The sequence below is a fragment of the Ptiloglossa arizonensis genome, chromosome 1, assembly GCF_051014685.1.
Source record: "Ptiloglossa arizonensis isolate GNS036 chromosome 1, iyPtiAriz1_principal, whole genome shotgun sequence".
Classification (NCBI taxonomy): Eukaryota; Metazoa; Arthropoda; class Insecta; order Hymenoptera; family Colletidae; genus Ptiloglossa; species Ptiloglossa arizonensis.
In genome coordinates, this window is record NC_135048.1 from 800,063 (window position 1) to 817,440 (window position 17,378).

General features: G+C 29.9%; 1 protein-coding gene across 1 annotated transcript in view; it reads left to right on the plus strand.

The window, feature by feature from the left end:
- The first annotated feature begins 2,918 nt into the window (after positions 1–2,918).
- Positions 2,919–17,378, plus strand: part of Nplp1 (Neuropeptide-like precursor 1) — a 31,361-nt gene continuing 16,901 nt past the window's right edge. The window contains exon 1 of the mRNA XM_076327582.1: positions 2,919–3,028. Within this exon, the coding sequence (XP_076183697.1) occupies positions 2,954–3,028 (75 nt within the window). The 5' untranslated portion in view covers positions 2,919–2,953. The remainder of the gene's footprint in view (positions 3,029–17,378) is intronic.

The window sequence follows — 17,378 nt, forward strand, 5'->3', positions numbered from 1 at the left end:
GGCAATACTATATTATACAAACACCGCTTTACTATTTAAAATGTGATTTGGCAGCAAGTTTTATGAGTGTATTGTAGTGACGTGTTACGGAAATGGAACTTATTAAGCAGAGGTATACGATTAAAGTTTGTACCAAACTCAAAGGCAACGTATCAAAGATTTTTTCGTACGATCGGAAAACGAAATGACAAAGTAAAAAGCAGCACACGAGCAAACCACTGCGATAAAGAAAAGCACGAATGAGAAAATCGAAAATTAAATCAACGTTGATTTGTTGATTTGAGTTCACGTAATTTTTTTCTTTTCCTAAAAGCTAAAAATCATCTCAAAGGTCGTCATTTTATAACCGCGAATACTATTCAGAAGAATTTAACCAACTAACTGAAAACAGTTTCGATAGAAGCATTAGAGGACTGTTACCAGGAGTAAACACAACGTCCCTATTGGTATATACTTTTGTATTGAGTAAAATATAAACCATTTTTATAAAATCGGTCTCATTACTTTTTAGACAAATCTCGTATTTCTCTCTACAGTGGAATACAGTGCAGTAGAATGAGGTGTGCTAATAATATGCTTATTTTGTTCTTAATGGAAAAAAAGAAAAAAGAATCGATCAGATTGTTACTAAGGCTGAATTGAAATTCGAATCATTCGGTTTTGGAGCAACGGTTTTAATCGATTAAGGGGATATCTTTGTTTGTAGATGAGAAAAGATATTTTTTACAGAATATTTTACGAGAGAAACATACTATTTTAAATGTGAATAATTTCAAATTTCAATATATCTAAGTTTGTGTAGTATATTTACTACACCATGACAATTTGTAATCTGTTTTCAATATGAATACAGTCCTTTTGTAAAACTTGTTGAAATATCAATTGCGAAAGAAACACCGTTCGATAAAAGAATAAAAAATTCATACACGTAGCTATAGCGACACTAAAGTTGATTATAAAACTTCTCTATTTTTTTATTTCAAGTAATTTGGCTATACATGATTGGCCATAATTTTTATATAAATAAACATTTTTTATCTAGATATTAAGAGGTTACGACAGCTGAGAAAGAATTTCATTATGTTTTCATATATGTACATTACATATCCATCTTTAAAGCAAATTTCCAAACTCTACCTTATTTTTCAGCTTGTTATCCCGTCGTAGCCCTTCTAATATCATATTTTTGGAGGTATTGACACCACTAACTCAAAAGACTATGTTTAGAAAAAATCACGTTTAAGGTTGTTCTTTTTTTGTACGTAGAAAATAATTTTGGGTATTTACAATCAATCAGCTATTCCGGGACCATATAATTCCTCTACTTTTCCGTAGAGTTCGCCTTTTGCAACTTTCTTGTATTTTTAGACTGTCTCTGGCTCTTGTGTCGCTTGTGGTTTCACGCTCGGCTACTTCTATTCGACTTTTGTTTTCGTAATCAGCAAATATTTCAGCCTGCGGTCCAACTGTTAAATACTACCATCGTTTCTATCATTTTCAGAATAGAGAATTCACCGTTAAACATACAAACCTCCAAAAAGATAAGGTATGTTCTAGGGCGAATTGCTAAAGAGATGCATTGTAATTTTTGTTACAATTTTAAGTATGTTGTCAAAAAATTTTTTCAACAACATACATGCATCGCACCAATTATATCTTTCTCTGAAGCGGTAAATGTTCGAATTTCAAAATTTGTTTCCAATGTTTCATAAATGTGAAAAAGTCCAGAAAGTCGTTTTTTATCGAATCTCTGTATTAGATTTATCCGTATAAACTTTAAACCATTAAAATTGACAATAAATTCGCGTTACTTAATTCTAAGATTTTTACCTGAATATTTATGATTCGATTGTTTGGAAATTTTCGCTTACGCGTTGAACTTAACAACCATGTTTATTATTTACCTTTAGCTTGGCTATAAAGGTAAGCAGAAGTTGCAAGAAATATTCTTCAAAATAATTCTTCCCGTTTTCAGTGCACAAAATTATTAATTAGTTTTTAAAATAATACACACGTTACAAATACCAATCGTTCCGAAATCAGGCACGAGAAAACGCAGTCTGAAGTAAAAATTCTAGAACAATAATCGTAGGTTTACTTCACGATGTACGTTAACATTGATCAAAGACACACTGCTGGAACCAAAACGAATAGGAACAAGAAACAGGACACGATGATCATTGATTTGTCGAATAAAACTTTGTTTCGAAAAAGTATCTACTTCAAACGTCGATACACTATTAATTGCAACGGTTTATACTTTTTACGTGTTATAATTGAAACTGTTGTAGTACCGTAGCCATATTTGTCTGTTTATTTCTGAGGATCGAATTCATACAATGAATGAAGTGTGTGCTCAATTAATGTTATTGCTCTTATTGGTCAAAATAGAAAACTTATTTGACTTTTGTATAACGATTCGAAGAAAGACATGAAAATGTATGTTCCTTCGATTCGTTCAGAAAATGTGATTAACAATGTAACGCGGTACGATGTCTACGTTCGAAGAGGGTAAAATCGGTTAGCTTTCTGCCCACGAAGGAAAACAAAACAGTTGAAAGTGCCAATAAAGTATGAAAAAAAGATCAAGAAACGAAGACTTCCCTTTTTTCACCGACACGCAATAATCCACAGTATATTAACCGAGTCGCGGTTTAAAAACGTATCTCTTCTCTGGCTCGGTAGTCCGTTTTATCTTTTTTTTTTTCTTCTTCCGACGTGGTCTATCGCAAGAGGACGAGATCTACAGCATCGGATATACGCATATTGCATAGTTCACTAACAGGACTGTTAGTGATGGTGTGAATAGGGAACATTCGGTGTAGGTGTGCTTCGGGGGTTGAGACGCCTGCGCGGGGTGAAATGGACCCTATATAAGGAAGCGAACACGTTCTGAAACGGTATTCAGATTTCGAGAACCACATCGAAGGGACATTGTGATATTTTCATCGATATGGGCCTCACCAGAAGCTACTTCGTAAGCCTTCTACTTTACGTCTCTATCGTCAACGAAGTTCATCTCCCTCTGGTGAGTTTCTGACCTTTTCATCTCATTCTTCAGCGTTACACTTTCGCTCCAATGAACTGAAATTAAATATTCGGGCAAAGATTTTTACTCAAGATCTAACGAAGTTTAAGCATTTCTCAGCTTAAACGTGTTTTACGAGTTCTAAGATATTTAACATGGGATATTTAACCTATGTGTTCTTTTATACTCGTGTCTTTCTCGTACTGAGCAACAGTGAGATGTCGTAGTGTTTTATTATACTATTTTATCATACATGATCGATTTGAAACAAAAGTTTCGAAATCTTCTACGTACGAGTTGCTAAAATATTCATCAGTGTAAACAAACAATGTAATCTTTTTTAAAAGAAATACGAAGTTTTGTATATTTTTGGCTGTAAGAATAATATTACTAATATATATTTCATTCAAACTATATGATACTATTCCGAAGGGAGTCTAAAGTAAAAACCGAAATGCTTAATTAAAAAAAATGTTGCTTAATAATTTCTATGTTTACCTTCTTTCGTCAAGTACGTTCTGTCGCGAATATTTTCACTTTTAATTAGGTTGCTTTACATAGACATTCGTAAAGCATGATAAGTTAATAATTTAGTTTGTGAAACTGTGTCGATATTGTTTCGTGAAATTTTTAACAAAAATTCATCTTAATTCGTGGTAATTACGAATATATATATATATATTCATTTCAAATATACCAAAGTTTGTATATTTATTCGATGGAAACATTTTCTATGTATATACTATTCGTATAAACATAAAATAACTACATTTTCTTTTACTTTCATTTTTGACAGTAAAAAGTATAAAATTTATAATATACAAATTTGTTTTCATAAATTTAATTTTTCTTTACTGAAATTTTTTACTTGCACTGCATACAAATCTTTACTGAAAATACAATGAAACTGTATACACATGAACGTAACCTTTAAAAATAGTGCTTCTAAAAGAAATGGTAAATTCTATTTAACAATACTCTAAACACATTTTTGTTTGTCCATTTTGTTTGAAAGACTGCATCTATCATTTATTTGTTTATTTGTCAGTCATAAGAAAAGTACTTCGTAAAATATGAAATATTTAGATCGAACTGAAAAAGCAGTAGTTCAATTTTTTATAAATTAACGTGTGATACTTTCTTATAACTAACAACCGCTTCAATATTTTAAAATGTGTTTTTGTATGTAATGTCATTGTTGTTTTTGGTTGTTAAAATGTAACTTCTGGCAAAATGTTTCCGATCAATAATAGCAAATTCACGAAAAACATTCATATTTTAGAATGATGAAATATTATTAGATAAAGAAATAATAATAAAAATAAATTATTATATAGAAAAAACGTTTTCGATTAGTAGAAATCGTGGAAAAAAGTTTTCAATCGTGACTCGAACAATTAATTGCACGAATGTGTGAATCATAGGAAATAAGTGTGAGCACAAGATGAGATTACAAAAATGTAAACAGAAGTTCACGAAAAAGGTATTAAAGAGTTAGTACAGTAGTATTCTATTTAGTGGTGAAGCGAGACAAAAGTGTGCAATCTGCCACCCCGCTAGCAGTATTTAAATGATCTAAAGTTAAGAAATTTAATTAAAGTACTGTTAGTGATTTAAAAAAGAAGTATGATGAAACGAGTACTGTATCTAATCGCAAAATTTGTGACCGTCTTCATACACATAAACGAGACGACAGAAAATTACAAAAAATTATCAAAAATATGTGTCGGGCCACTTTGAAAGAATAAATAATGATCTGTGAACACAAACCATTTCTAACTGTATTGGAAAAAATCGATTAAATGAAATGGGCTTTTCATTTCGGAAGATTAAAATAAAACGTTTGTTTACAAAATACGAGGAAATGTTTACAATGATGTAAGGAACATGAAAATTTTACTGCGAAGAATAGGTATAAAATAACATTTTTGCTTAAATTTTCAACAAAAATATCCACAATGTTACATAATTTAAAGCCGGACGAGAAAGAAATGAGGAAGAACTATGTTTTTTCTCTCAGAATGTTAATACAGAAATAAGTATTCATGTTTTAGAACAATTTTTAATTTCAAGTATCAAACACTGGTTTGAAGATATTTCAAGATGATAATACCAACTTTACTTTGTACTAAACCCTTTATACTAAACTTGTATTTAGTGCAATTATCTTAAACGGTATTTCAAGAGAATATAATAATTTAATAATTTAATAATTTCATGTTAGCCATAATGTAATATGAGGTTTAGGCATTATATATTACGTGAATCAAACAAAAATTGAACTATAAAGTTTCAAACCTCGTGGGAATTAATTGCAACGAATGATTAAACGAGTGATTTGATTTGTACGAAGTATAACAAATAATTGTAAATAATAGATATCTTAGCAGAAACTTTTTCTGCATAGTTTTAATGACATTAGTATCAAGCACATTTTATCTATTATTGATAGATATTGGAAAAATATTGTAATGAAGATTATTTTGAATAGAATGGAAAGTGATTTAAAAAATATAATATTGATTCGGAGCTTAAAGCTTTTAAAAAGCACCTCAATTTTCAGAATAAAGGGAATTGTTTAATGAATCGGATTAAAACCTGAAATACGGGGAATACACTAAATCGTGAATTCTACTAATAATTAAACTTCACGGTTGGGTATTGACAATTTTATTTTGCTTCGCTTGTATCGACGATTTTTCCCCTTTTAGCACCAAACAATTTGAATATTTGTATTTTTTACTTGTAGTCAAAACAGCAGAGGTGTCAACGATTCATAGATTTATTTGTAAATTATTATGAAACATTAATACGAAATGTCCTTTTGGTAATTCGTTCAACTTCTTAAAGCTTTATAGTGATGCGAGGAATATCAAATGTGACTGTTTATTGAAAATGTGTAAATGACTAACAGAGATAAAGATATTTGATGTATTCCAGAACTATTGATTGCGAACTTCATTTTTGTACACAAAAATAACTTAGCGCACTTCAATTATGTTGAAAGACTCGTTTTCATAAAAATAAATATGCTTTTTGTTGAATCAAGATCACAATATTTAAAATTTTTTAATACAGGAGTATCTTCTTTTCTGAGGTATTTTATGTTTATTTCCTAATTACCATAATAAAATGAACATTGAAATGATAGTTTTTATAAAATTACATACAGGTATGTAATTATATATATTAAATGTATTTAAAATACCAATAATTACAATTATACATTTTTATACATATTATTATGTACTAAAGTATTATGAGGTGCAACGTATTTATACCCATAGTTTAAATAAAGATGAGTTTTCTGGAAAATTGAAACTTAAACTTCAACAAAAATGTATATTCTTTTTAATAAAAATTTTTATTTATTATACTTTTATGTACTTTATGTTTACTATGTTTTTATATATTTTTATATTTATTATACGTACATTTGTTGTATGATTTATATTAAAAACAATATGATCAAATAATACCTATAATTTATAATAAATTACGTGGTATGCAATAGCCAAAGCCAAGAATCATTATCGATTCAATTATATCTTCAGTTTTACAAGTTATATTAATGGTGATACAAAAAGTTATAAATAAAAATTAAATGTGCTTTGGTACGCACAAAGTTGGAGGGTACGAATCAAACTTTAACGGTTTTATAATACAGAGAGTTAGAACAGTAGTAGAACATGTAATTACCTTTTATGTTTTCAACCATATTGAAAAATGTTACATTCACGTGTAAACAAATAAACATGAATACAAAGTAAACAAAATATATGATATAATTTTTAACAAATTTTTAAAGCTTACCGGTATTTCTTTACAAGTATGTATTTGCAAATCATCTTTTGTAATCACTAAAATTTAAAGCATCGTAGAAAGAAAGTTTCATCTCTGACTACAAATTTTGAAATTTAAGAACAGTTTAAGGTCAAACTCTGTACTTGACTAAATACACATTATTGTCTGTTATAAAATACGGGAAGAAAAAATGTACGCTTTTGTGTAACGAAATATTGGTCACTTTGACTACTCTGTAAAAAATTACTTTGGGAAACATTTTTTATCTCGCCCTATTTACCCCTAGGGACCATTAAAATTATATGTAAAGTTATAAAACAGTTTTCTATATTGTCGAAAATGAAGAAAATGTCCTGTTCCCTTTGAATGTCCTGTTTTCAGTTAAATAAGCTATCTACAAGGTAAAGTAATGACATTAAACTGTACTCTATTTGCAATTACTGTAATAAATTATGCAATTAATTTTGCATTAACACATGCATTTATGAATCATCTTGTATATAAAAATTGATAATAACCACTGGTTATAGTATAATTAATTTATTTAAGACACAATTGTATTAAATATCACACTCTTTTTGTTCATTACAGCAAATTTTTCATTAAGATTCATTTATTGTTATTACGTAAGTGTATTTAATTTTTGCTTAAGAACGCTTAAATTTAATTTATTTCAAAATTAGGATGAAAGTGAATATTTTTTAAATGAATTTTAATGTTCTAAATAATATCATTTAAAATATATTCGTAATCCTAAACCTTTTTATCTTTCCTTAGTATTCTGTATTATCAGTTGATCATCAGCTAAAAATAATTCTGTGAGCATTAATTAACTATTGTGCGAAAAATAAATATCGTTCCTACTTTGAAGTGACCCTGAAGTAATCAAAGGCCAGAGAAAAGGTGAAATTGTTGAAACATGCTAGAATCAAACTTTCTGCTACTTGATATACTTTATTTATACGATATAGTTGAAATTGAACCATTTGTAACATACATCAATGATTGTAGGTGTCGTTTGATAATACTACTTAAATAAATAATCCCCATAATTCAACAATTTTTATATTATTAAATCCAATGCTCTCCTTGGCCAATTTATTAGTGGTTTCTCTAATTCATTGGTTCGAGTACATATTGTCTTTTGCATTGTCAGATTCTATGAGAAATGATGAAAAAGATCTTATGACGTTTTTTCTCGTATCTCTTATAATTTAGTAATTATTTAAAATCAAGAACATTTATTTAGATTTACGAATGCATAAAGAAATGTTTTACTCTTAGGAAGTTTTAGTCTTAAGATTATAACGAAGTACCTATTTTTTATTAGACAGGAAACTTCTCACAGTAAAGTAGTTAGTAATATAATACTTTGCTGGAGTAAAAATGTGTGGAATATGTACAGAATATTCAGGAAACTGTGATATTATCAGTGAGGAGATTTCTCATAAAAAAATGAGTAAAAATACATACAATAAAGATTTATTATTGCTTGCATAGTTTTCGAGAAAAGTAACTTTGAATATAAAACTATGACCACCTAATTGGAACGTGAAAGGTTTCCTTAAATTTCCATAAATTTATTTATATTTAACATTTCTTATACAATTTTTATTAATATTTTTTTGTAAAAAATCACCTGCACACAGTCCTATCACAATCTACTGAACATCGTGTACGTACATAAATATCAATAGCTGGTGAAATCGGAAACTTAAGAATAATTACTGAGAGTCTTATTATTGAAATTTAAAGAATATTATCTATTATATACGATAACTTATAATTTATCTATGATTAAAGTCATATTCATTTTCCCTCTTTAACTAATAAATAGAATTCTTGAAAATATTACATTTTAAATGAATAAACGTTGGTGTTCCTTAACAAATATAATTATAGAATTTTGTTTCCTTTCATGTAATAAAATAAAAAGCGTGTTTATTACAAAATGTAAATTTATTATACAATACAACTGTAAAAGAAATAATGCGAGAAAGAAGTCTTGGAAGAAATTTAATTCTGAATCGTGGTCGTGAATAATTGTTTGCTATTCAGCTTCCACGAGTACAACCTGTGGACGACATGTGCCAAACTTCACTTAGATTCCATTTACAACCGTGCTTTGAAAATTATACTAAGCATTAATTAGTCGACTAATGGAATTTGCATTGAATGCCGAATTTATTTCGTTTATTTTAAAAGTACAATATTATATCGATAATTTATTATATTGATTACTACCAATCACTCTCAAGTATGCATTTTTTCTGGATTTATGATATCAAATATGGATTCTGTAGCTTTCTTTAATGTTCCGATTAAATTTGAGCTTACGTATTATTATTTATTTATAGATTCCTTCTGGACAGTTTTTCGAATTTTTTCAATAAATCATTTCGAATTATAACAGTAGTTATTTCTTCGATATCGCACTTATAATCGGCATTAATATAGCGTAATAATATATAATTAACAGTTCATATTTCTACATGAAGAGAAAGACAATTTTTAGAGCAAAAGGTTAAATGACTCTTTTGTATGGTAAATAATTTTCTTCGGGGAATGATAAAAGCGCACCTACACATTTACAAGAATTGAACCATGTACAGTTTTCAAGTAGGTTGATTCCCTTCGTTATTCTATGTACAAAATTATGAAGGTATATTTTATGGAAAATTAATAGTTTACGAGATATTTTACACTTTATCTTAGATATACGTTCTATATGTAATAAGGGTTTGTATGATTTACTGTTTCTAAAAGTGGGATAGAAAACGATTACGATATGGGTTTCATTTCTCAAAACAGTTAGAAGAGCCGAAATAATTTTAAAACAATTATGATTAAAAATGGTTCTGGCTTACATATGTACATATATCGGTTTTGATTACGCTACTACAGAATTTCTTCAGAAATGATTTCCCAAATTGTCAGAATTTGTTCAAACTCGTCATTGAAGATTTGAGAGACTAAATTACTTTGACTGCGTTGTACCGCCTAACTGTCGTGGTGTTAATCGATGCCCCCCCCCTGTAATGTAATTTATCAATGTTGACAGCACCGATTAACAACGTCACGTTCGTTAAGGGAACTGTAACAAAAATGCAGTGTACATAAAGCATTAATTTCTTCACACTGCGCTCAAAATTTCATAATGTTTGGTAAATTAGGATACGATTGGCAAAAAAATAGAACTTGGACAGTTTCGAAGAAACAAGTCTAAAAATTCCTCAAAGTATCGAGATAACCGAACCATTAATCCCATTCCTTGTATATTTCCATACGTGTAACAATAAGTCGAATGTTAACGCAATGAAACGAACGAACTACGCGTACAAATATCGAGGTATATATCGTGAAGTATATATCGTTCGATAGTTTATTGCTTCCGGTGTTGTGGAAAGTATGTGTATATTATTCCGGAAAAGTTTACGTCTGGTCGATGATGGATCAACTTTGTATAATTTCACGATCGATTGACGAACAATAGTTCGTAGTTTAAGACAAGAATTCGGTGTAATCGTCGCTACAAATTTTATAGCGCGTGCATCGATTTATTCAAGAAATTGAGTGATCAGTAACCATTCTTTACCGCTGATTTGAAGTCCCGTGGTAGGAATACGGAAAAAGTGGAAGAGATATATCTATTTTCACGTACACATTTAATTCTGGTTTGCTATTCGTCGCTACAGTTACAGATCATGTGAATTGACTGACGAAGAAGGTAGCGAGTTATAGAGAGATAATGAGAAACACGCGGCAACCAGAGCCCCAATGGCGAAGATGCAACATATTACTATTATACAATAGTTGTATCTAATACGCATTAAAACTTATTTTGAAATATTGTTATCTACAATAGAAAAGTTAGAAACAACTGGTACTCCAATGACAGAATTGGTAATTACTTTGAATTCAGTTCCCGACGATTCTGGACAAAAAATAAAATTTAAAATTGACACTGTCTTAAAAAGAAACAAAATAACGGAAAGCGTATCGAAATTTGTGAAATAATCGAATACCATTAAATGGATCTGAACGTTTTATAAAAATGCATCGAGCAAAGTCTTTTGGATGTAAAAAAATATTTTCCAACGAAGTTATTCTTTCTGTAATGTAAAAATTCTATTTGATTAGATTCTATTTAGTTACAATGTCTGTAACGTATTCTACGTATTATGTACTCGTAAAGATCTACAATAGAACTCTTATTCAATATCTAAATAAATTATGTTTCTATGCAATGATTTGTTTTTTAATTTTTCCAAATAATGTTTCTTATCGATTATTCGGTATTACTTAAAAATATGTACTTTTTAAAATTATTGGACTACTGCACACGTAAATTTTTGCATTAGTAACTTTAGTAACGTAAACTTTAGTAAACTTTTGTACGGCTATACGTCATACTTGCATGATATACAGTAGCATCTTAAGTTTACAAAGACTCGAATTGAAGTGTAATCTGCGATAAGAACCTTCTTCTTATCATCGTCGTGGTTTTATCGGCAATCAGTAATTTCCGTCACGTGCAAGCACGATGAGAGTAAATGAGAACATGCCGTACGAAAGTCAAATACATACTTGGGAATATACTTGTTTAAAGACGATGCATTCATTAGTCTGTGATGGGTTTCTGTATGTTCTATGACTTGAATAACGATTTCATTATTCCACGTATTAGGATCGAACCGTGCAAGTTACAATTTTTCAAATGAGATTTTCTTCTTCTTCGAAAGTTCTGAAAGTTAAACTATTTATATTATAGGCCAGGCATTTATATACTGTTAAATTTTCATTCGACAATATTAATTGCGTTACATTTTTATATATTTCATATATTCTCTGTTTTAAATTAACTTTAGCAAGAACAATAGTTTTAGTCTCAAATTTGAAAATCGTTTTCTCCCCATATTCTTGCAGAAATGAAATAAAATAATTAAAGTATTGGTTGAAAACATAAAAACTATAGTGTATGTAAGTATTGGAAGGTGCCTATTAATTACGTCCCCGTGTAAAGAGCATTAATTTATTCTCGGTATTAATTTACACAGAGTTTGTACCAGGCATTTCCAATTTTAAATACTATGTTGCTTTAACGCGAATATATAATATGTATTGTGCTTCCATTTCATTGTCCTCTTATTCGCTTAGAAACCTTGGAATAGCAGTAGCAAACCAATTTGTGGTTGGGATTATACCTGTCTTTCAGACAAGTATGATAAAGGATCGATGCGAAGGGATTGAAGTAGTCGTTATGTGATATGCAATGCGCATAAAATTCGGAAAACAAATACTCGCATTTCGAAATTTGTTTGAACGGTTGAAGACATCTTTCACCAATATTTTCCTATTCTTAAGTTAATCAGTGTGGACACGTGGCTGGCTTGCAAGTTCGCTTTGTGACATTTTTATCATCAAATAATATTAGAAACTTCCGTAACTTTACCACAATATCGCAAAAACGAATCTTGTTCAATTGATGGAGATAACTTTTTTCAACATAATTCAATAATTTTGATTCTATTCCAATCATTTACCACTTTCTCGTCGTTTCCATCAATGGATATCACCTTCAAGAACGACAAGTGATCAAAGAAGAAACAAGTTGATATTTACATTGAATTTTTTTAAATGTGAGGAGAAAAATAAAAAATATAACAAGTGCAATCGTAACAATAATTATTATACTTGAACGTAAATAAACATAATAGTAAATTTGTGAAAAATTATTTTTCAAAATTCTCTAATAATGAATATAGAAAAAAGGTGAAACATTTTCAAAGTACAAATAAGTACAAATAATTACAATATTTATTGCAATGTTATGCATTATACAGTGGCAGAATTTTTTTGGAATATGTACTACAAATGTGTTGATCACAGGCATACGTATGTTCAGAGGGTGGAGTACCACTCGCATCAAAAGTGCTCTGTTTGAAACATTAAAACCACTTTTAGACTGTTCAGTCTGCAATAACGATTTCTTCATAGATGACATACATATTCCGGGCGGCTTTTGCAGCTTTAAAGCCTTAATTTACGCAGAATAGGGAAAAATAATAATAAAACAATTCTGGGAAGAGGCACACAAATAAAAATGGAAATGTAAACTTGATAAAATGGGGATATGAGAGAGAAAAATATTTCAACAGGTGAAGATAGGCAGAACAAAAAATAGCAAATCGAAAGAAAAAGAGAAAGATGTAATAACCGAAAACTGGGAAACAGAAAGATACACGAGAACAAGAAAGAGTACATTAAATGTGAAAGTTGAAACATAATATTAAGTATAAAAATATTAGAACTATAGGAATATCGTGCGAAAAGGGAAAGAAAAGAAATGAAAGTTAACAAGATGTCACAATTTAGAAAAAGTTAGTAGGTATTGGATATAATAATAGTAAGGAGAACGCATGGTATGTAAGATAAAGATAAAGGCGAAGATACTCTAACATTTGACAAATGGTTGCAAGAATATATTAAATTGAACTGTAAGTGTAGAAGAACTAGTAGCTGGATAGAGGAAACAAATAGGAGAAGAGTAAAGAAGAAGAAAAATATACAAGGGAATGAAAGTAATTAGTAAGATGTAAAGTGTACAAAAAAGCATGAATGAGTATTATGTGTATCGATAATAACAAGGAGACGAAACATTTTCAAGAAACGAATTAGCCGTATAAATCGTTCGATGCGAACAGAATTAAGATAGTTCTAAAAAAAGAACGCTACCTTTCCGATTTCGAACAATCGATATTTATTTCTTCGAATGTTTTTTAAATTGATCATTTTAATGTTAAATTCCTTTAACAATACGTTCCTGGAATATTAAGTCGAGATTCGACACATTGAAAAAGACATAACGTTCTCTACAGAACGCGTACCTTTTCTTTTATTCTTATGGGAGAAATAGAGGGAATCTACAATTCCTGTGGGATTTCTACCTACTAAAACCTCGAACCCGTTACGGTGGCGATTTCGCTGCAGTGATCCTCCCTCACAGGACCAGGGAACTCCTCTCGGGGATTCCTGGGATTCCCTCACGTCGGAAGTGAGGGATTCCACAGCGCTTCCTCGGCCTTCTTGGCCCGAAACATGCTTCGTGTGTAACGCGCGACGTTACTACACTCTGCAGGTCCCTCGAGCTTCAACCTGACTATGCTGTCAGGGGTGATAAGGCCGATAGCTTTCTCCAGTTGGTTAATAGAACGCGTATAGGTGAGTAACTACTTTCTCAAAACTACTTATCCGATTGACATGAAATCTGATCAATTTTCACAATAACATTTTCTATCGTTTGTTTTCTCGTTCTCTGTAACAATTTTTGAGAAAACTCGAAGAAAGATGCTTATTGCTTCTAAACGAAGAAATGGTTTTTTTAAATTTAATAATGTAATAACGTAATAATAGTAATCCCACAATCAATATTTCGTATACTGTAGCATAAGATAAAAATATAATTATTTTATATCAAGAATGGAGAAGAAAATATATAAGTCGAAAACTAAAAGTAAGTAACCGGTAGACCGGGATTAATGAAAAATACAAATTACATCAATATAGTTGCTGTAGGGTACAATAATAGTATGCTTTATATTCTTCTGTGTTCTATAAAATTGGCAAAATTTACTGCTTTAGAAATTAATGTACTAAAAGTCATTTACACAAAACACATTTCGAAAGGATTAAAGAGAAAAATGCAAACAGAATGCTATTTTCTGATGTATTGGGTAAGTATACTTATTCTAATCACATTTTCATGTGTTCCTTGGTCGACTTTCTCGGTGTACAAACTGCGACGATTACATTAAATACTCTGAATATGCTCTGCTGTACACGAGATCTCAGTGTTTCATTTGTTTCTTTTAAATGAATATTAGCGAAAGTAAATTTTCATCGGCTGATACAAATCTGTAATAACCAATAGCTACACGATTTTGGTTGTATATTGTTTTCATAAAATTTCTTCATACAGATCTGGGTAGTACTGTATTTACTTAATACTTTCAACGTTTACACGATTTCAATACATCAAAATTCTCTAGGCTTATGATGCTTAGGATGCTTGTCCATTGTTTCTTGTCTCTCTTCTTCATTTACTGATTCCTTTAACAATTGATCCACCTTAACGATAATATCGTATATTGAAAATGTTTCGTTTAATATTTCTTAAAGAGCTGATTAAGTTAGTGGGTTAAGTTAAAACCAAAACTAAGTTTCTCGTTTTCTAGTAATATTGTTGCGAGTTCTTCGAACAGATCTTGGAGTTCCTCATTTCCAATATTTATTTGAAACTTGATACACGTTATACTTCGTTCTTCGTTTAAATTTCTATACGTACAAGTTATCAACCTCTCAAGGTAGAATTTTCACCTCTTCATTTTTCTCAATTAGTATTAGTAAAGCTTCCTCGTTAGCTTCCATTACAAGTTTGAAACGTTTGTTCCAATCCGATGACTTTACTTTTGTAGAACAATATGAGTTTCGGTTTTAAAATACTTTTCTAAAATACTCTCTCTAGTAATTGACAACTAAATTTAGGATTTGAAGTTATATGAATTCACATATTTAGCTTTTAATTACTTAGTTATTACAATATTATCGTTTGCAGTCCGATATAGTAGCATTATCTCGATAAATTTAATCAAAAACGATTACAATACCGAAAACCTGTACGGGTCTACAAAAACATAAAGCCATTTACACTCACCTCAACTGTAAATGGTATAAAATTATTAATTAATATATTCGTGTCTTTCGCGAGAACACCGCAACGCGTCACTTTCTGCTCGAGCACGTTAACATTTGCAAATTAAATAGTAATATTATCTCCGCTGGTGGATATGCATTCTCGTGCAGTTGAATTTACAGAAAGTACATAGTTTAAAATCCAGAGAAATTTTATGACAGTAACATATCATATTTGCGGCAAATGCAAATTATTTACTTAATGTTTTACACTGTGAATTATCAGAGCAAAATAATATCGAATAACAAAGTTTTGTAGAATCTAGTAATATGGAATGACGTACCATAATTTTGTTCACAATATTTCTTTTTTACTTTAATTAAGTACCTTGCGTTTATGATTACTTTACGACGGTGTAAAAATATTTGAAATTAAATGTTTCATCTCTAATTTAAATCGATTACTCTTTTGAGCGTTGTATTGTAAAATACAAGTGTCCATAGAAGAGACTTTTGTATATTTATTATTCATAATATCATAATGTGAGTATGTAAACTTAATTAAACGATTATATTAAATTCAGTGTAGGAACTTAAAATACAAATGAAAACGAGTTTATTATACCAGGATGTAAATTGCAGCCTCTGAGTAGTAAATTTTGCCCATTTCACCAGTGCATATCGCACACTGCTAATATATTTCAATTAATAATTATTATATTAAAGTGTAAATATTTTCTATACTGTATTTACCAAAATGAGAAGATTGGCAAATAATACACAACAATAAATCGCAACTTTTTTCTGTTTTGCCATATTCATTAAGTGATCCTAATCATTAAGTTACCTAAAGTTTCATGAATAAAAGACTCATACATGTTTGGAGTTCGAGGAAGTGTCGATTGGCAAAAACAAAAATTTGAAGATGAACGAGGTCAAATGTCAATACTTAGTAAGATATTATTAAAATAATTTCTAATATAAATGGTGGTCGAAATGTTCTCTATTACATTTAAAGCAAGTGCGTAACGCACGTAAAAGTATTTCTACAGTTACATCGTTATTTGTTTTAAATATGCGTTGTTGTATGTTGTCTACAGCCCATTATTGGTTATGGATAAACATGTATTTTTAAATTTCTCCAAAGAAAGTGGTCAAGAATTAGATCCACCGTGTGAATTATTCGTTCGCAAAAATTTGTCAGCATTTTATCACAGACAGTAATAACAATTGAAAACGTACATAAACGTATCTTTAGGAAAATTAGGAGCAAATAATATTTCGATTTATATGTTATACTTAAATTACTGCCATATGCGGAAAATTTTCTACATTTCCCTAGAATTTTATCTGGACTTATGACTGCAGCAAGAAGAAATATAATATATCTAATATGATGTAAGAATGCTCATACTGTACGAAGTAACATTCCCTATGTAATGGAGGAATATGAGCAGTATATGTGACAGTACTTCGTTCAAAAGATAATGTGAAATAAACTTTACTATCATCACTTATTAACTATTTATCTATCCATGTACAGGATGTTTCTTAGCACGTGGAACTCACTTACAATTAGATAATGTAGAGGAAACACAAAATCAATGTTTCTGAATCATAAATACATACATACCGTTAACAAATCTCCGTCCAAGATCGGTATCTCTAATATAAATGGTCGGTCTAAATTGATAGTCGTCACAATTGAATTAATTGGTGCATAATGTCTGAAATGATGGATAACTGCGTCGTAATTAAATGTTCGTCGGAGCATCGAAAATGAATTTCATTTCTCCGTGACAGTGAAATTATCGTTTTAAATGATTAACGTTGATTTCATTCCGATCAACGATAC